Raw genomic sequence first — 21,622 nt, 5'->3', positions numbered from 1 at the left:
ACAATCCGGGTTAGGGCAGGCAGCAGACAATCTTAAATGGTAGACAATCCGAGTCGGGGTAGGCAGCAGATGGCAACATGAGATCAAGCCGAAGTTGATACTGTAGGATGCGAAGCAGGGATGGTTAGACAAGTCGAATCAGAATCAAAGTTCAATCAGAGGAGAAGCAACACTGGGTCACTAATGTACACCAAAGCTGACAGAGGTATCAGTGTGGAGCCTCAGTGCAGGATGCCTATTATAGCCCAGGGCTAACTGAATATACATAGAAGGAACCGCAAACCAAGCAGTGGTTGAAAAACGCTGGTATTCTTTATTCAGGAATTCCACATGACAAGTGCAATAAAACCACAAGGTTCAACTAACGCGTGTTGGGCTTACAATCTGCCCTTAATCATAGTTAAAAATGAACCTGCAAGGGGAGGGCTTTATGTAGGTGGGAGAAGAACAAGCTCCACCCTAAACCTCAACCAGCCATCACCTTAAAGGAGACATTACAAATACACATAATGTATAAATATACAAGAAGATATTGTGATTAATAACAATTATCAAAAAATTAAAAAGTAATGTAAAAAGTCACCACTGGAAGGAACATTAAAGCCTCAAATTACATATAACAGACTATTCAGAAAAGGGGAGAAAAGACACACGAGTCCTATGTGACAGGGGTAAAGGGGGGCAACTGACGTGCAGATTTAAAAATCATAAACTAGATTTAAATCCCAACATGTGTTGAGACCCCTTGGGGTGCGAGTGTCCATGTTGTGGATCCAATATGCTTCTCGCCTTAAAAGTAGTTTGTGAGTATCGCCACCTCTCTTAGGACTCACTATTCGTTCCACCCCTTGAAAAGCAAAAGAGGAAAGATTACCCTTATGAATATTTTCAAAATGTTTAGAAACTGCCGACTTTTTAAACTGAATTGCCACCTAAGTTTGCACGCTGCGCATGCGCGGATGCAAACCACAAGCACAGTGCATGCTAAACTTCACATTACGCTTCCCATACGTACATATGTCACCCGACCACAAATGACCTGCAGCTAGTGGCGTGTCACGCCGCCATTCCAGCGTCACAGACAAGCGCCGGCTACCGCTTGTCTCTCTGGGAGAGAAGGACTTGAGTGACATGCGCAGCCCATTGGTATGTAGGTGCTGTCAGGAACCGGCCCGCGTCAGAACACCTCTCACTGTCACCACTAGCGGTTCGCTAGACACTTCCACTCTGCTATCGAGTCCTCAGTGCGCACTCCGCGTTTTCGTATTTGGGTCAGCTTTGCGCTTAGGCCAAATACGAGAACGCCACGCACCCACACACACACAGTACAGTTGTACAGTAACACAGCACAATCAGACACTGACTTGTAATGCGAGTTACACTGTCGTGCAGCAAAACCACTAACAGACGTTCCGAACGATACTATTAGCTACTCGCACTGGTGTTTCGTACGTTGGGTCAGCTGCGCGCTTTAGGCCAACGTATGACAAACGCCCCCACACACACAATGCAATTACAATTTCATATGGTAGTGTTGCTCAAACATACAACTAGGCACGGACTTATACACAGCTACACTGCAGTCTCCTTTAGGCTATGAGTGTTAGTTTAGTACGGCAGAAGTCAAGCTTATTAAATAATAATTTAATATTCCAGAAAAACATAGAACAATGCAGAACTTAATATATACAAAAGATTACAAAAAACAAAGTAAAAATAGTTACAAAATTAAGAGTTGCAAAGATAACACACACGGATATTTGCGTAAAAATAAAAATGGGGATTAAAAAAACGTTACCAACTTGAAGGTCTCAACGTTGTCGGCAGGAGCATGCCGCTTGTTCGACCAGAAGTCGAGATCAACTCTAGCTATGCGCTAACTCCAAGAGCAGATGATCCCTAGGTATCTGCCTCTGCTTTTTATACTCTGAGCTACGCCTGGAGGCTGCAACTTCCTTGGGGAGGGGAGGAACTAGGTTTTAATTACATCCTCAGTCATAATTGGATTTCTAGAGATCTAACATCCACAAAAAATGTACTATAGCCCACATACATGAAAAGACTTCCTCCAATAATTGAATTTCCTCACAGTGAAATAGTGTTTCTTCACCACAAGTTGACATGTGTTAGACTTTTCCTGCCTAGGCTTGCTTTGTGTATTGAGACAATGGGCCGTCTCCTGAGTTCAAAAAGCCAGGCAGATAATCCCATTAGCAGAAACTCAAAGCATTTCCTATGGTCAAGACAATACCCACTTCCTTGCCCCAAGCAATCAATGGCCACAGCTCTCTTCTAGCCGACCTATATGGAACACAGGCAGAAAAATGAAAGAATATGTTCCTGTTATCCTTACATCATAAGCACCCCAATATATTCCTGACATGCCCCCTCTTCCAGACGGCGCCGGCAAATGATTCTAACGAATCGTCCTGCCAGAGCCGACACTGACGGCTGGGCCTGGGGGGGTAACTCCTTAGCTCCAAGCTACAGGAATGGAAAGCTAGGTCAGGTTGCTGCAATGTGTCGTTGCCCTTGTCAACCTGACGTAACCAACCCGAGGAATGAGGGTCAGTGGCGACCGTGAATTCGCAACCATAGAGACTGTGCTGCAACTGGGGAAGGGTTCCAACCGTCGCTACACGCACTCTCTCTATAGTGGCAGGAGCTATCTCTCGGTCCCTTTGGGGAACGAGTATCTGCCGGTCTGCCTCCTCCACTTCGGACAGCTCCGAGGGAATAACCTCCCAGGACCCTCTCAGCCCGCCCCTCCCAGCTGGTGACCTGCTGGCCAGACCCCTGAGCTGTTCCAGGTGGCTGTCAAATCGAACAGCACCAGAGAGCTCAGTGCTGCCTTTCACGCATTCCAGGAAGGCTGCAGACGGAGAGGCCCCTGGGCCCTCAGGGCCAGGTTCCGAACTGGATGTTGCTGACCCAGCAACATTTGTCACTTCAGGGGACAGTCCCTCTGCTGTAGACTCGCTAGCGCTGCAGGTTACCACGGCAGCTGAGGGAGCGCCCACCTTACCCATATCGTAAACCACATCACCTTTGGTCTTGAAACCATCTGAAGGGGAAAGATCTGGCCTGGTGCCATCTGCCCCTTCAGTGGACAGTCCACCTGCTGCAGCCCAGCGACCATTGCTGGTTACTCCTGCAGCCGACGGAGTGTCCACAGGACAAGCATCATTATGTAGCACAACACATATGATATCAACATTATCCGTCTTATACATATTGACATTTAGAACATCACATAAAACATCCACATTATCTGTATTATTACACACATTGCTACTCAGCACTTCACAAGTATCATCAACAGTTCCTGCCTTGATCGCCTCGATAGTCCGTGCGTCATAAATTACCTTATCAGTTTCTGCATTCTTGGTATCAACAGGTTCCACTCCAGGCCTAGGCACTGGAGACTCACTAGGGCTGGCTCCTAGTACACAGTCCATAGCCCCTGGGGCCTCGCCAGCATTCCCCACTTGCACAGCATTATCAAACAGTACCTTGCAAGAGTCCTGAACTTCTGCTGGGGTGCAGGCCCCACAGGGTTTGGGGTAGGCTCATACCGGGCCACTAACCGTCCCAGGTCAGTACCCAGCAAAATGTTGGTGGGGATTTTGTCGGTTACCCCAACTTCTTTCAATCCGCTGCCGGCCCCCCAATTCAGGTGGACCAAGGCGGTGGGTATGGCTGGGGCGACACCCCCAATTCCTCGGACAGCAATCATTTTCCCAGGTATGTACTGCTCCGGGTTCACAAGCTGGGGATGTATGAGAGTCACTTCTGCTCCAGTGTCTCTCAGCCCAGTGGCAACTGTACCCCCAACCATGACAAGCTGCAGATTCTCTGCATAGCCAGTGGCATTCCTGGTAGCACACAGAGCAGTTGGGACTTCCCTGGGGTTTGAGGCCTCACTGGATGTTGGGGCCTCCCTCTTCCTCTCTGGGCAAGTCATGCTGATATGACCCACCCTGTCACATACAAAGCATTTCCGGGTGTCCGTGGTTGGTTGCCTGAATCCAGGAGACAGCGGTGCTTGCCTCCTCTGGGTGCTGAGTGAAACAGGTTTTGCAATCTGTTCTCCCCTCCAGCTGGACGTAGTAGTCCTCCGGGACTCAGGTGCTCTATGGGCCGTGTAGGAATCGGCCATTTCCGCAGCCTCATCCACTGTCTTTGGTTCTCGATCCAGCACAAACAGCCGGACCTCAACATGACAGGTGTGTAGGAACTGGTCTTTTATCATCAGCTCCTTCAGGGCATCCAAGGTTTCAACTGACAGTCCTTTTAGCCACTGCTGGAAGGCAGTGCGCAGGTTGCACGCGTGATCCAGGTAACTGTCATTAGAACCTCGCTGCACTGTCCTGAAACGTTTTCGATACACCTCTGGCGTGAGGTGGTATCGTGCAATGATGGCTTTCTTAATTGCCTCAAAGTCTGTTTCTTCCTCCTGGGGGAGACTCACAAATGCCTCCAGGGCCTTGCCTCTCAGCCCTGGTGTGAGGTATCTTGCCCACTGCTCACGGGGCACCCCATACTGCCGACAAGTCCTTTCAAACCCCTGTAGGAAAGTGTCTATGTCAGAGTCCTTGTCCATAGCGGGGAACTTATCCAGGGGGATTCTGTGGACTCGCTCACCTTCGCGTTCTGCGGGTCCAGCAGACCGGTTCTGCTGCTGAAGTTTAGCCAGCTCCAGCTGGTGTCGCTGTGCAACTTGTTCCCTCTCGGCCTGGAGTCGCTGTGCCGCTTGTTCCTTCTCTGCCTGTCGGTGCAGTAGGATCAGCTTTAGGCGCAGTTCCGGATCAGCCGAGTTCAGTAGCTGTAGATCAGCTTCCAGAGATGTCATCTCCGTGTTCGGTGGATCATCCAGGACATCGTCTCCACTCGGCATCCTGTGGCGGGAGCGATTCCTCCTCTGGCGTGTCGTGAGCTGCATCCGCTGACGTTGAAGCACGGGCTCGCTCTGCCTCATCATACTCCTCGAGCGCACAAACTAACTGCTCCTTAGTCTGGCCGCTCACCGTCTCGATGCCTTTGTGCTCACACAGGTTGAGTAGTATCTCTTTGTTTTGCCTTGCATAGCTGGATGCTTTCTGAGCCATCGTGTTGCAAAAAAATAAAAAGAAAAAAAAGGGGGGAAGGGAAAGCAAATACCAAGTGTGTATCTTTGAAAAAAAAAAAAAAAAAAAACGTATATAGATTCTGCACTGAGTAGACTTCTGTAGGCTAGTTGCTTCTAGCAAGCTTCCAGCCTTTAGTACTCAGAATAGCGAGCTAAACTGCGTACTAATGTACTAAACGATCCCACCACCGCCAGCCAATTATGTCAGGAACCGGCCCGCGGCACGCCTGCGTATACGGTTCCCGACTGCGGGTTTGACCAGACTGAGAGGGGAAGCAGCCTTAGTCAAGCTAAAACAAGGCTGGGACCCCTCAGAACACCTCTCACTGCCACCACTAGCGGTTTGCTAGACACTTCCACTCTGCTGTCGAGTCCTCAGCGCGCACTCCGCGTTTTCGTATTTGGGTCAGCTTTGCGCTTAGGCCGAATACGAGAACGCCACGCACCCACACACACAGTACAGTTGTACAGTAACACAGCACAATCAGACACTGACTTGTAATTTGAGTTACACTGTCGTGCAGCAAAACCACTAACAGTCGTTCCGAACGATACTGTTAGCTACTCGCACTGGCTTTTCGTACGTTGGGTCAGCTGCGCGCTTTAGGCCAACGTATGACAAACGCCCCCACACACACAATGCAATTACAATTTCATATGGTAGTGTTGCTCAAACATACAACTAGGCACGGACTTATACACAGCTACACTGCAGTCTCCTTTAGGCTATGAGTGTTAGTTTAATACGGCAGAAGTCAAGCTTATTAAATAATAATTTAATATTCTAGAAAAACATAGAACAATGCAGAACTTAATATATACAAAAGATTACAAAAAACAAAGTAAAAATAGTTACAAAATTAAGAGTTACAAAGATAACACACACGGATATTTGCGTAAAAATAAAAATGGGGATTAAAAAAACGTTACCAACTTGAAGGTCTCAACGTTGTCGGCAGGAGCATGCCGCTTGTTCGACCAGAAGTCGAGATCAACTCTAGCTATGCGCTAACTCCAAGAGCAGATGATCCCTAGGTATCTGCCTCTGCTTTTTATACTCTGAGCTACGCCTGGAGGCTGCAACTTCCTTGGGGAGGGGAGGAACTAGGTTTTAATTACATCCTCAGTCATAATTGGATTTCTAGAGATCTAACATCCACAAAAAATGTACTATAGCCCACATACATGAAAAGACTTCCTCCAATAATTGAATTTCCTCACAGTGAAATAGTGTTTCTTCACCACAAGTTGACATGTGTTAGACTTTTCCTGCCTAGGCTTGCTTTGTGTATTGAGACAATGGGCCGTCTCCTGAGTTCAAAAAGCCAGGCAGATAATCCCATTAGCAGAAACTCAAAGCATTTCCTATGGTCAAGACAATACCCACTTCCTTGCCCCAAGCAATCAATGGCCACAGCTCCCTTCTAGCTGACCTATATGGAACACAGGCAGAAAAATGAAAGAATATGTTCCTGTTATCCTTACATCATAAGCACCCCAATATATTCCTGACAGGTGCCAAAGAGTATTACTGTACTTTTCTGGTTTATTTACATTGTAAAGCAAACCTACTATTCTGAAACTATTATAGTTAAATAATTACTTTAAACGCACATTTAACTGTCCTCCTGTGTAGTTATAAACTGGAATTTAAACCTTGAATCACGGTTTCTTTTTGACACAAGATTTTGAGTTTGATTTTGTCACAAAAACAAATGTTTACTAAAAGATGATGGACAATATGCAGTTTTATTTTTTAAAGATTCTTAATTTTTACTTATGCAAAGAAGAGAAAGGGGAAATAAAAACGAATAATTATAGCTTTCCGGTGCTATCTACAAAAAATGCTTTTAACACACCAATTTTAAAAACACTAAATAAGGCATGACATTTATTTGTTCAGCTTCAAGAAGAATACTTGGCATATCACGATCCTGTGCATATCTTGAAAAAAACTCCTATATGCTCATAATTGTACTGATTTCCAATCAATGTCTTGCCTTAACTTCAGATACTCATATACTCAATATCTCTGGGCCCAAAAGGAGCAATACCTTCGGTTTCCTAAGTAGAGGCTCTTATAAACATTTCCAAAACCCTGTCCTGCATCAACCAAGGTGTGTGAATTACAATTAACCTTGCGCAAACAAAAAAAACAAAAAAATAGGAAAAGGTAGTCGAAGAAAAAAAGAAAAGAAACATAATCCCTATTTTCAGTATACAGTAAAGAGGAGGGAGCAGACCAATCCCATACTACACACTTACAATCAGAAATTGCCATCAGTTCACTCAAAACCCCTTAGTCCACAGCCCAAGTCCCCACATATAATCACTTATTCTTCCTCCCCAAGAATCTTCTTATATCCATCATTCTCAATAAACTGATTCCAATTTTCCCAGGTCTCTGTATGTTGGTGTTCTCTTCAATACCTTGCCAGGATTAACAACTCCATCCTATAAATATAGGAGATTTCTCCAAGCCACTCTTCTACAGAGGGGGTTCTATCAGATTTCCAGTGTGTACCTATTAGTATCCATGCCCCATTTATCAGGTGCTTCATTACAGATCTCTTATAGCTCTTAGCACTCTTCACATTGTGGCAAAAAAGATACAAATTTAGATTGTCAGGGGAGTCGAAGCCTGTCAGTTCTTTGATGAGCTTTTTTACCTCCCTCCAAAATGAGATAGTGATTTGGCATTCCCAGAATATGTGCATAAGCCTTCCTGGCGGTAGCCGCGCAGGAGGTTTTTTCAGGCCCTACTGGGCAGATTTGCATAATTTTTTTTTTTTTTTGCTGCACGCAGCTAGCACTTTGCTAGCTGCATGAGCACACCGATTGTCACCGCTCCGCGCTCAATCGCCACTATCCGGCACTGGGCTCGCTACATGATTTAAAAAAAAAAAAGACTGCTGCACTGCCCCCTGGCGGATTTTAATAGACCGCCAGGAGGGTTAAGGTCCCTAGGTCTTTGTTACACCTCCAGTACCTTGTATCTGTTCCTTGGAAAACTTGCCCTATCCTATTTAGGTTATGGTACCACCTCCTTAGCGCCTAAAACCTAGATTCCTGAATTCTGGTCAATAAGGAAGATTTAGGTGTCGTTATTAAGAATTTCTTCCATTGTGAGTCTTTTTGTAGATTTCTCTGTCACTTATTCATGATTAGCTGATGGCCCGGCATTGCCCGGGTATGTTTTTGGCTAGTGTTGGCTCCGCCCACTTTTTCTAACCCTAACACACAATTACTTAATTACTCAATGACCAAGTTTTTGAGCTTTGTGCTCTTTGGCATCATTAATTTGCATTGAAATGAAACAAATCTGATTGGCTGTGGCTCCACCCCCTTTTCTGAATTTAAACCCCAGTCACCCCATGACCAACTGTACCAAGTTTGAGGCTTGTGCCATTAACAGTGCAAGAATGGCATCAATTAAATATTCCCTTTGAAAATCAATAGGTGAATTTTGATTGGCCTTTGTAGGCTCCATCCACTTTTGTGAATATTAATCCCAGTCACCCAGTGACCAACTGTGCAAAGTTTGAGAACCCTACCATAAACAGTGTAAGAATTGCTGCAGTTTACATGTTTCCGGTGAAATTTGTATTTGTCTGCACCCACTTTTTCACAAATTTCATTCAAATCCATTCAGCCATTGTTGCTTGATTCACAAACATCCAAACGTCCAAACTTTCGCGTTTATAGTATTAGTGAGATTATTTGGATGTAGTGTTCTCTAGGGTTCAAAATGTTATATATTCTACAGAGACTCTCCCTAACCCTATCTTCCCCACAACAGAGGTCTTCAAAGCGGGTATTTTCTCAGACAATTCCTCCTTTGTGCCTTGCAAGGCTAGGAAAGATATGAACTGATTAAGACCACATTGGTCTAAATCCTCTCTGTGTAAGACAACTGCGACCTGCGGTAAGGTCCTCCAGATTCCCTTTTCTATTATAGTTTGGGCTTGGATCTTCCCCTGCCCTCTCCATTGGGGGTATGCATTTTTCTGCATCTTGGCTAAATAGTCAGGATTTTCCAGCACTGGTAAAAGCGGTGATGGACGCAATGTTAAGAAGGCCCACTGGGAGTTCTTATAGAGTAAGTCTAATGTGCCACACAGCAAACTGCATGCAAGGATGAAAATCCTAGCAATAGTATATTTACAAGGGGAACATTCACCAAGCTTTGCTCCAGGCAGCCCATCTCTTATTCTGGTAATTTTTATGCCAGTCTACTATTCCGTTTATAACAGCTGCTACATAATGCCATCAAGGGTCTGGTACCGCGAGCGGAAGCAGCAGATTTGGGCGCATGAGACAAGTGGACAAAAAGGACGCCCCATTCACTCCTATTATAAATATCGTTTAATGGGTGCCAAACAGGGAAAAAAGGGCGCCGGAGATTATTAACGTTTTACAAACGGCGCCCGGAGATTTTTAATGTTTTATAACTGTGCTTGTGGTGATTTACGTTTAGAAAATGGGCCCATGACGAATTAACGTTTATAAAAATACTAAACATATTTATCCTATTTAATTAAAACATTATTTAACATTTTAATCCTTACTGTTTGTAAAACATTATTATTCACTAAATAAAGTGATCAGTACGTAACGTAAATTGCAATATATTTTTTACAATCACTATTTCTAAAACATTATTATCCATCCCAAAAAAAATTTACATTTGTTTTATTTAAATGTTTTATTTATTAATGTTTGTAAGACATTATTATCCATAGGGGGTCTCAGGTTTAGGCACCACCAGGGGGGTCTTATTATTATTATTTAGTATTTATATAGCGCTGACATATTACGCAGCGCTGTACAGTGTGTATATATATCTTGTCACTAACTGTCCCTCAAAGGAGCTCACAATCTAATCCCTACCATTGCCATATGTCTATATTATGTAGTGTAAGTACTGTAGTCTAGGGTCAACTTTTAGAGGGAGCCAATTAACTTATCTGTATGTTTTTGGAATGTGGGAGGAAACTGGAGTGCCCGGAGGAAACCCACGCAGACACGGAGAGAACATACAAACTCTTTTGCAGATAGTGCCCTGGCTGGGATTTGAACCAGGGACTCAGCGCTGCAAGGCGAGAGAGCTAACCACTACGCCACCGTGCTGCTTAGGTTTAGGCACCACCAGGGGGGTCTCAGGTTTAGGCACCACCATGGGGGTCTTAGGTTTAGGCACCACCAGGGTGGTCTTAGGTTTAGGCCCCCCCAGGGTAGTCTTTGGTTTAGGCACCACCAGGGGGGTCTTAGATTTAGGCACCACCAGGGGGGTCTTAGGTTTAGGCACCACCAGGGGGGTCTTAAGTTTAGGCAACACCAGGGGGTCTAGGGGTTAGGGATAGGTACAGGGAGGGCTTTGGGGTGGTTAGTTTTAGGCACCACCAGGGGGGTCTTAGGTTTAGGCACTACCAGGGGGGTCTTAGGCTTAGGCACCACCAAGGGGGTCTTAAGTTTAGGCACCACCAGGGGGTCTAGGGGTTAGGGATAGGTACAGGGAGGGCTTTGGGGTGGTTAGTTTTAGGCACCACCAGGGGGGTCTTAGGTTTAGGCACCACCAGGGGGGTCTTAGGCTTAGGCACCACCAAGGGGGTCTTAAGTTTAGGCACCACCAGGGGGTCTAGGGGTTAGGGATAGGTACAGGGAGGGCTTTGGGGTGGTTAGTTTTAGGCACCACCAGGGGGGTCTTAGGTTTAGGCACTACCAGGGGGGTCTTAGGCTTAGGCACCACCAAGGGGGTCTTAAGTTTAGGCACCACCAGGGGGTCTAGGGGTTAGGGATAGGTACAGGGAGGGCTTTGGGGTGGTTAGTTTTAGGCACCACCAGGGGGGTCTTAGGTTTAGGCACCACCAGGGGGGTCTTAGGCTTAGGCACCACCAAGGGGGTCTTAAGTTTAGGCACCACCAGGGGGTCTAGGGGTTAGGGATAGGTACAGGGAGGGCTTTGGGGTGGTTAGTTTTAGACACCACCAGGGGGGTCTTAGGTTTAGGCACCACCAGGGGGGTTTTAGGTTTAGGCACCACCAGGGGGTCTAAGGGTTAGGGATAGGTACAGGGAGGGTTCTGTGTGAGAGTAGGGTTAGGTATAGTTTTAGTACAATTTTAATAAAACGAATCAACAGTTAATATGAATGTACTTATATTTATGGGTCCATCTAAAAATGGCGCAGGGAGAAAAATGGCGCACCGTTCTGCCGATAAATGTATCATAAAACGCTATTTACCGAAAATACATTAAAACGGTAAATAGCGTTTTATGCTACATTTAGTTCAGCACGGTACGCCATTAAAGCAAGCAGGGGGCTGCGGGTCGCTAGTATAGGCAGCGGGGGTTGGGAGAGAGAGGCAGCGAGGGTTGGGGGAGAGAGGCAGCGGACACTGGAGGGCATAGGCAGCGGACGAAGATGTGTGCAATATGCATACATTACCTTGTCCCGGGCCGCCGATCGCTCCTTCCCTCCGCTCCTGCACTTCCTAGTTTGTTTGCTGTAGTCCTGCAGCCGGCCAATCACCATGCGGAGACTGAAACCGCATGGTGATTGGCCGGCTGCAGGACTACAGTAAACGAATGGAGGAAGTGAAGGAGCGGAGGGAAGGAGCGATCGGCGGCCCGGGACAAGGTAATGTATGCATATTGCACACATCTTCGTCCGCTGCCTATGCTCTCCAGTGTCCGCTGCCTCTCTCTTCCCCCCGACCCCTCTGTCCTCAGACATTTTTAAGCTTTATAACGCTATTTAGCGTTATAAGTGTAAGGCACACTGCCTGCGCCATTTTTTAACACTTATAACGCTAAATAGCGTTATATAATGCAAGTCTATGGGGCGCCCTTCTTATTCCCCTGGCGCTGTGCGCCATTTTTAACTGTCCCGTATATTTATATCATTGTTATAAACAATATTTTCACATTTTATTATAATAATAAACAATAAATTAAGATTATTCATAACAATATATACGGTAATTATAATGTTTAAACAAATAATAATGTTTTTTTAACAAACGTAATTATAAGTTTCAGTTTAGAAACAGGGAAGATTAACGTTTTAATAATTGCCGATTTCATACACATTATTTAATGATTTATACATTCTTAAAACACTTTTTGTAAACGAAATTCTACACAATATTTTTATAAACGATAATACTGCTTATTGTTTACACCATGCGCCCTTTTCTCCCGACGCCCTTTTTTGATGTACGCACCGCGAGCACCCCCACCACCATCACCTTTGCCTTTTGACTGTGTCAACAGCCAATATTTCATGCAAGGTGGCCTAGCGGACCAGATAAACCTCATACATTCCCTTCTGATATTTTGAAATAATGATACAGAAACTGTGATAGGTAAAGTCTGAAATAAAGTGGCATGATTAATTTTCATTCAATTTCCAATCCTGCCCAACCATGAGAATTAGGGTCTGTTCCAATTCCTGTGGTCTCTGGCTAACTTGTCACCTATTTCTTTGTAATTGGTCTGGATAAGGTCAAAGAGGTCTGCTCAGAACTTTATTCCCAGGTATGTCAGGGCTCTTGTAACCCATTAAATGAGGAAATTCTCCTTTATATGCTCAATATCACTCTCCTTCATCTTAATGCCTAAAACTACACATAACTTGACATTAGACAGCGTACCCTATTGCCTGAGCTCACCCACTCACACAGGCAAGGCATTGCAATTCTGGGGCCGGTTTGAACGAATAATAGGTTGACCCCATACGCGCCTACCTTATGCACTTCATTCCCCACTCTACGGCCTGTTATGTCAGAGTTGTTTCTGATTTTGTTTCAGCAGGGGCTCCAAAGTCAATGTGAAGATCAGCGAAGGGAGAGGACAACCCTGGCGCGTACTGTTGGCTATATTCAATGGATCTGACAACACCCTGTTCACTTTTATTTTAGTGGTAGGCAGGAGGCAGGATGCACAAATGAGATTCAGGCCGAGTCAATCCAGGCAGTGAACAATCTTGAATTGTAAACCATCCAGGTCAGGGCAGGCCGCAGACAATCTTAAGCAGAACAATATCCCCAAAGTTGCCCCAATTAGGGATGATTGGAATGAGCAAATTCTGTTCCGCCGGAATTGGGGAATTCTGCTAGCGCTAAATTCCGTCGCCATTACATTTGCGCGGAATTTTCCGAATTCCCGCGGAATTCCACATTCGCAAATGAAACCTTGTTTATGCTAAATGGTAGCCCATGGGACCTAGTGGCTGGCTGTTCCCCCGGTCATTTTTTTTTGTTGTTGTTGGTTTGCAGCAGGAGGTGTCGCCTAAGCCATGGGACCTAGCGGTGGTCCCATGGCGGTCGTTTTGGGGCCGCAGGAGGTGTCGCTTAAGCCATGGGACCTAGCGGTGGTTTTGGCGCCACAGTGAATTCCTATACTGGGGTTGTAGAGTTTCTCCTCAACAGTGACAAGGTCAGCCCACTGCAACTAAATAGACTAATATAGTGTAAGTAGTGCTACTGTTTGAGTCGTATTTTAAAGGTTTTACACTATATAAAAAAATTTGAACAACCAAGTTCTCTATTGCATAACCATCTTTATTAATAGTATCAAACCCACCAAGACCTCCCATAGAACCCACCCACTCCCCCCTCTAAAAAGCCTATCTAGATATTGGAGCGCTCCTCATCCACGCACACCACTCATACATAAAACACAACTCTGGCTCTGGCCTGGAATTTTCCTTATTGATCTTATCCGATCTCCAAACACTAGGACCTCCAAACTCTGTGCAATGATATTAGATGAAGTCCATGCATCAAGCAAAGTTCCAGCAATTCCACTTAAGCTGCAATAATAATTTCACAACCTCCTTTGACTGCTCAGTCCAATCTCAGGTCATTTGTGTATCTGGGGCTCAATCACCTCCTTCAGCATAGTACCAACAACATTGACCTTGAACTGCTGATGCCGCTATCCTCTTGTATACATCCACCAATGCATATATAGAGCGTCCCTTTTGGATTACATCCACGCTGCACAGCAGCACTCACCACCTCTTCCGCCTCTTTGGAGGAAACACTATACGTTCCAGGACTTTCGGCTGCGGCGTCCCGCAGCTCACTCTGCCCATACTTCGTGACCTCCGGGGTATGTGTGGGATGTCATCGGGGTGCTTGAACCTTCCCTGGCCGGCCAGACAATGTGCTACATGTTGCGGCGAGCAATGCCGGGTAAACGCTCTCACTCTGTCGGCTCGGTGACCACGCCTGCATACATACGCTCTCACTCTGTCGGCTCGGTGACCACGCCTGCATACATAGGTATGCAGGCGTGGTCACCGAGCCGACAGAGTGAGAGCGTTTACCCGGCATTGCTCGCCGCAACATGTAGCACATTGTCTGGCCGGCCAGGGAAGGTTCAAGCACCCCGATGACATCCCACACATACCCCGGAGGTCACGAAGTATGGGCAGAGTGAGCTGCGGGACGCCGCAGCCGAAAGTCCTGGAACGTATAGTGTTTCCTCCAAAGAGGCGGAAGAGGTGGTGAGTGCTGCTGTGCAGCGTGGATGTAATCCAAAAGGGACGCTCTATATATGCATTGGTGGATGTATACAAGAGGATAGCGGCATCAGCAGTTCAAGGTCAATGTTGTTGGTACTATGCTGAAGGAGGTGATTGAGCCCCAGATACACAAATGACCTGAGATTGGACTGAGCAGTCAAAGGAGGTTGTGAAATTATTATTGCAGCTTAAGTGGAATTGCTGGAACTTTGCTTGATGCATGGACTTCATCTAATATCATTGCACAGAGTTTGGAGGTCCTAGTGTTTGGAGATCGGATAAGATCAATAAGGAAAATTCCAGGCCAGAGCCAGAGTTGTGTTTTATGTATGAGTGGTGTGCGTGGATGAGGAGCGCTCCAATATCTAGATAGGCTTTTTAGAGGGGGGAGTGGGTGGGTTCTATGGGAGGTCTTGGTGGGTTTGATACTATTAATAAAGATGGTTATGCAATAGAGAACTTGGTTGTTCAAATTTTTGCCAAGTAATATCCAGCCCTTGTTCTCCTTCCCTTAGGGAAGTTCTTGCCAACACATATGACTTGTGCACCAGGAGTAATTTTTGTAGTTTACACTATATAAGTCTATTTAGTTGCAGTGGGCTGACTTTTTTCACTGTTGAAGAGGGACTCTACAACGCCAGTATATTACAAACGTTTTGAAGCTGTCTGTGGCCGGGGCAGCCTACATACAAGGTGAGCACGGTCCTTGAAGGTGTGGGAGGCATGCTTATTTAGACAGTGGTCCCCAATAACAAACACGGTGATAATATCTGGCAGTGGTTACCCCCCTTCAGTAATATCTTTTTTAAAGCAGCCTATGCGATGATCGTTTTTTATTTTTTTATGGTGTTGTATATAAATGAGGAATGCTATAAGGTGCAAGGAGTTGAAAAACCCATGGTATTGGAGTTTATGCTGTGTGAGCTGTCTGTTGGGTCTAGGCAGCCATTACTAGAGGTGAGAGTGGTCCTAGAGGTGGTGGAGCACAAGAGGTGGTATTGTAAACACACCACACGGGCAATAGTCTTAGTGGAAGATTCCTGTGACCTTGCAGTCTACGCGATTAACTGTTTTTTATGTTGTTTTCTGAGGTGCATTGGATATGAAGATCAAATTGGAGAAGTCTGCATATTGGTGCAACATTGGGGATATTGTTTTAGAGGACTGTGAGGCAGCACATTGGTTAATTGAACATATTGTATAATTCTGGATGTTGGTCTGACATTTGAACCTATGCAGTATACCCACAAGTGGGATTGTAGGTGTTTAGGGACAGACTGTGGAGCGCGCTAAGAAACCCTCTTGGTTGTAATCTTTTGAATCTTAAGCACTAGACAATCTGTGTCGGGGCAGACAGCAACATGAGATCAAGCCAAGGTCGATACAGAAGGATGCAGAGCAGGGATGTTCAAGCAAGCCGGGTTAGGCTCTAAGGTCAATCAGAGGAGAAGCCAACACTGGGTCACTAATGTACACAAACCTGACAGAGGTATCAGTGGGGAGCCTTAGTGCAGGATGCCTGTTATAGCCCAGGGCTAACTGAATTGGCACCTAAATTTTGTAGATGCAAATGCCCAGTTCCGTGCATGCTAAACTTCACATTATGCTGAGTACGTGCAAATGCCACCCAACCACAGGAAATAACCTGCGGCTAGTGACGTGTCACGTGGCCATTCCAGCGTCACTGGAACAGATCGGTTGGGACAAGCGACAGCCAGGTGAGATTGAAATGTTTAAGAACAATATTGCACTGACAATCAATGGAGCGGACACACTGGGATGTAGTGCTTGACATCAGTGATAGGCGGACCAAGGCTTTTGGGCTGAGTGGACATGCAGCGCTATTTCTAGCCAGCTGAGTGGCCATCACATGGGGTAGAGCCCGTAAAAACTCTGGGCACTTTTGACTTGCTGTAACATGTGAGTGCACATTCTTAACATAATTAAATTTGAATAGTGTTTTACTCTAAGTTGGCTCAGTTGTATTTTATTTAAGGTGACTAGGGATTTGAGACCTCACAGGCTAGAGAGTTGATGGTGGTTGCTGGATAAGGCGGAGGCAGCCTAGATGACCCCAAAGCACTGTTGACCCTATCTAGCACTTAATCTTCCACCACGAAGATCCGTTTACTGAGTCCATAAAAATCAGTCTGTTGGAGTATATATTCTTCAAAACAATTCCATAGAGACTCTGTAGAGCGATTTTATTTGAGAATTACATGTTTGTCCCTCTAGATGAGAGGGACTTGAGTGACAGGTGTAGCCCATTGGTACGTAGGTGCCAAAGGGTATTACTGTACTTTTCTGGTTTATTTACATTGTAAAGCAATCCTGCTATTCAACTGAAACCATTATAGTTAAATAATTACTTTCAACAGACATGTTTACCTGTCCTTCTGTGTAGTTATAAACTGATTGGATTTAAAGAGACACTGAAGCGAAAAAAAATATATGATATAATGAATTGGTTGTGTACTATGAATAATTACTAGAAGATTAGCAGCAAAGAAAATATTCTCATACTTTTATTTTCAGGTATATAGTGTTTTTTCTAACATTGCATCATTCTATAATATGTGCAGATTACACAACACTCAGCATTCAAAATGAGTCTTTCAGAGCAGTCTGTGAAGTAATGAGCTCTCCTCTAGCAGAGGAAAAGTAAATAGTCCAGGAACAGTTGAGATAATAAAAGTCAGATAACAGCCCTCTCCACGACTAACTTAGTCGGAGAGCTTAATGGCTTGTTTGCATAGAGATAACAACTGGAGTTTCTCAACTCTTCCTGTACTGGAAACAATTAGACTGATGTATCTGATCTTAATGTTTTATTTCTTAGCTGTACTACACATACAAATCCTAATATCATAATTTTTTTTTCGCTTCAGTGTCTCTTTAAACCTTGAATCACGTTTTTTTAGTCACAAGATTTTAAACGTTTGATTTTGTCACAAAAACAAATGTTCATTAAAAGATGATGGACAATATGCAGCTTCATACTGTATATAAAAAGTTATCCTTATATGCATGCTCATACGACCTTTGCTGCAGTGTTATGTCTAATGCTAGGCATACACGAGTCGATCCAGCGGCTCGATTAGCCGCCGGATCGACTCCCGCCGCGTCCCCACTCGTCCGCGTGTGCGCCCGGATCGATTCCCGCTCGTCCCCGCCGGCGCTTATCTTCCGCTCGATTCGCCGCTATTGTCCGCCCGCAGGGATAGAGTGCGGATTCGATCCCCGTGGTGACCGAACACGTCAAATATTATCAGATTGATAAGCCTCCCTTGACGCCGTGTATGCCCAGCATTAGGGACTCAGAAGGCCTACTTCTACATGATTCTGCCCTCAGAGGATACCACTGATAACTAAGGATAGTTAACAAGATATTTTAGAGTTTATCCAAATGTTATCCTCATTTTGTGCACCTGTATGCAGCTTATAATTAACAGCATCTTAACTGACCAGCCCTACTGCGAACACTATTTCTAACAAACGTTTACTCCTTACATATGAAGTGCACTTGTTATAACAATGTGATCATTTTACTTTAGCCAGAGGTGGAGGAGGGGCGAGCCAGCATTTATGAGTCTGTTGTCACCAACACCAGTAAAGAGATGATGTGTTACAGTGATTTCCCCTTCCCAGACAAATATCCCAATTACCTTCATAACACCAAGATGGTTGAGTACTACCGGCAATTTGCTAAGAAATTTGATGTGCTGAAATACATCCAGTTCAAGGTAGGTGAATTTACTTACGGTACATGCCATATACTCAAGTAGTACAAAAATAAAATTGAACTGTTTGCCCTTATCTTGCATCTTGTTATCTCCTGTCATTGGGAAAATGCATTACTTTGGAAAAAATGCCATGAGAGACAAAGCACTATAAGGGCTCGTTTACACTACACTTGATTCCGATCCAATTCTGATGCGATTCCAATTTCAATCAAATTCAGATGCAATTTTAAAAAGTCCTGCAGGCTGCATTTTTGTCTCCTTGTGTTCCTAGCGTCCAGTGAAAATCACATCAGAATTGCCTCCAGCAAAACCTCCTCCTCCTTAGCTGAGTTAGGTTAAAATAATATGTCAAATTTGACAGATCTGATTTGAGCTGGTTTTGGACAAATTCATCTCTACATGGGGGATTCTCAGTATTTACCTTATTCTTTACAGAAAGCAATGGCTGGAAAGAATCTATACAAAGATGCTGGCCAGACTCCCTGCTGTTTGCACTCTATGGGGTTGATTTATTAAGAGCTGGTAATGACTGCATTTCTCTATAATGGATCAATTGGCACAATAAACTAGGTGTGCAAATAAGTTGAAGTGCTGGATAATCCAGGAATCGAGCACACTCCAAAAGTACCTCTGAAAAAACAAATTGCTTTAATCAAAATTTCTGCAGAATGTATTTGCAACATATGAATACTGTGAAATGTCCAGGAAATACTTTAGCAAATAGGTCATGGATGAAGACAGATGGATCAATAGGATGAAGACAGACGTCCATTGAAACACATAATGACTCCACAAGCACGCTTTTACTAGAACGTTCACTCAGCTGGTCTCCAGGTTTCTGTGTATCCTGTTTTCCATTAAGCTGCTGGCCACGGCTTTTTTTGGAGATTGCAGTATTGTGTCGCCCGGGAGGAATGATCCTCACATACTATAGGCCTGATACATGCTTTTATCTTGAAGTGCAATACATTTTTATCATGGAAATTTCTAAAATGTTAACACACGAAAGTGCGCCCCTCCTTGCTTCTATATCCTCCGACCCACAGCTATGGAGCAGCACACATGTTACAGAAGGCGCACCTTAACACTTTTTTTGGGGGGGGCTTGAAAGTGGACCTGAACTCTAGCAGAGGACAGAAAGAAATCATAGAGAAATGCACCCTGTATGTATTTAGAGAGTTTAGCCTGTCTAATCCCCCTCATCTGAGCCTAATCACAAATTGTAATTTAATGTCTCATCTGTGTCAGCTGACTGCCAGGGCAGAGATGCTAATTGGTAAACACAGGATGTTAACCATATGTCTGCTCCCATGAAAACATGAACACTGCAGATTTATTGCAGGATTTGTGTCAGCTGTAACAAAGAAATGCTTTACTTTTAAGGTTATTATGCTGTTGGTTATCTTTTAGAGCAGAGAGGAAGTTTTGAGTTCAGGTCCGCTTGAAGATGGGCTCTGTGCCCGAAATGGCCCTATGCCAGTGCCTGTTATCATTGATCTAAAGACACGCTATTGTTTAACTCGGCCTCTATCTCATTTCTACAATCATAAAGCCAATTTATCCAGTGGAATCAAACATCTAGTTGTCGATTGATAACTGTTTGCTGCGGTATTTCAGGATGTGTCACAGTTCATATGTTGCAAGAAATTCTGGATACATTTTGAATGAAGCAAGATTGTATTTTTAAGAAATACTTTTGGGTTGTGCTGGTCCTTGTGGGTTAACCAATTGGAGTCCTGCCTGGTGCTCTGGAGGACTGACCCTGCACCTCACTTTTGATGTAAGGGAATGCAGCCAGGAAAACCCTTGTTGTAATGCCAGGCATACACGGCTCAACAATGCGCCGGTATCTGTAAGAAACTCTACGTTTCACATCTTATTCCGGCACCAGCAACTCATTAGTAAGAGCTGCAAACACAACTCTCATCACAGCAACAGCATCAGGTGTCTTCAGAGTTAGGAGTTTATTCAGTCAACAAATATACAGTACAGTTCGTTACATCTTAGCAAAGCAGATTATTCTGTAGTAAGTCTTTTGCGTTACAGCTTCTTGATTCCCTTGCCTGGAATCAGGTTTCTTCTTATGTCTATCCTACGTTACATCTAACTACCTAGCCCGGAGGCCTACTATGTACAGCATACAGTTAGGTAAATTGACAAGACATACGGTAAATAAATAAGTAAAGGGTTCAAGCCAGCAAAGAGAAGACGTGCCTCTTCGTAGGCCCGTCAGTGGTTTTAATACCAACCACGAAAGAGTTAAATGTGACATCATCTGAGCCATCCCTTCAACCCTACAATTGGCTCAGACCCCTTGTGATGTCATGACACACACCTACTTAATTAACCACCCTGGCGTTCAGTTTCCCCAGGATTTCCGTGCAAAAAGTGTTTCAATTAATTTCCAATAATTTCCCGGTCTCTGTACAGTTACATTACGAGGCTTGGTGATGTCACCAAGCCTCGTAATGGAACTGTACAGAGAACGAGACTTCGGAGATGGAGGAGGAAGTGCTGCTGCTGCCGTCGCTGGAGAAAGCCCTCAGGTAAGTACATCTATTTACTTAACTGGCTTAAAGGGGGGGGAGATCGGGAGGGGGGAGATTGGGAGGGAGGGGGGAGGAGGGGGATAGGCCACCCGCACAGCCACAATAGAAGGGGGATCCCCCCACCCGCACAGAGGAAGATCCCCTGCCCGCAACAGCCACAATAGAAGGGGGATCCCGCACAGAGGGGGATCCTCTGCCCGCACAGCCACCATAGAAAGGGGTTCCCCCTGACCGCACAGAGGGGGATCCCCCGCCAGCACAGCCTCCACATACAAGGGGGAACCCCCGCACATTCTCTGCCCCGCTGGCTGCCCAGGGATTCCCTAGGGTGGATGGATGCTTATTCTGCACGCTGTGGGTAGCACAGATCGCTACCCACAGTGTGCAGTCAGGCATCCAGCCATCCTGGGGAATCCCTCTGATGAGAAAAAAATGCAGCCGGCGAGGCAGAGAAACAGGAAATCTCCCTGTTGGCATGGACGAGCTCAGCTCGTCATTAATGTTTTTTGCAAGTGTTTGCTGGACGAACTCAGCTCGTCCATACCGCCAGGGAGGTTAATATTCTGGGTGATTTCTAACCCACTTACCAAGAATGTTATATTTGGTAAATATTGTCCTCTGTTTTTCCCTTTGCAGTCTGAAAGTCGGTACATTTGAACAGATAGTGTTCCTG

General features: G+C 45.1%; 1 protein-coding gene across 1 annotated transcript in view; it reads left to right on the top strand.

Moving 5' to 3' along the window:
- The window catches only part of LOC137522550 (dimethylaniline monooxygenase [N-oxide-forming] 2-like), a 149,564-nt gene that overhangs the window by 37,147 nt on the left and 90,795 nt on the right, over positions 1–21,622 (top strand). The window contains exon 3 of the mRNA XM_068242630.1: positions 18,212–18,400. Within this exon, the coding sequence (XP_068098731.1) occupies positions 18,212–18,400 (189 nt within the window). The remainder of the gene's footprint in view (positions 1–18,211; positions 18,401–21,622) is intronic.

The sequence above is a fragment of the Hyperolius riggenbachi genome, chromosome 6 (genome assembly GCF_040937935.1).
Source record: "Hyperolius riggenbachi isolate aHypRig1 chromosome 6, aHypRig1.pri, whole genome shotgun sequence".
NCBI lineage: Eukaryota > Metazoa > Chordata > Amphibia > Anura > Hyperoliidae > Hyperolius > Hyperolius riggenbachi.
This window is presented reverse-complemented; position numbering and strand designations above follow the sequence as displayed.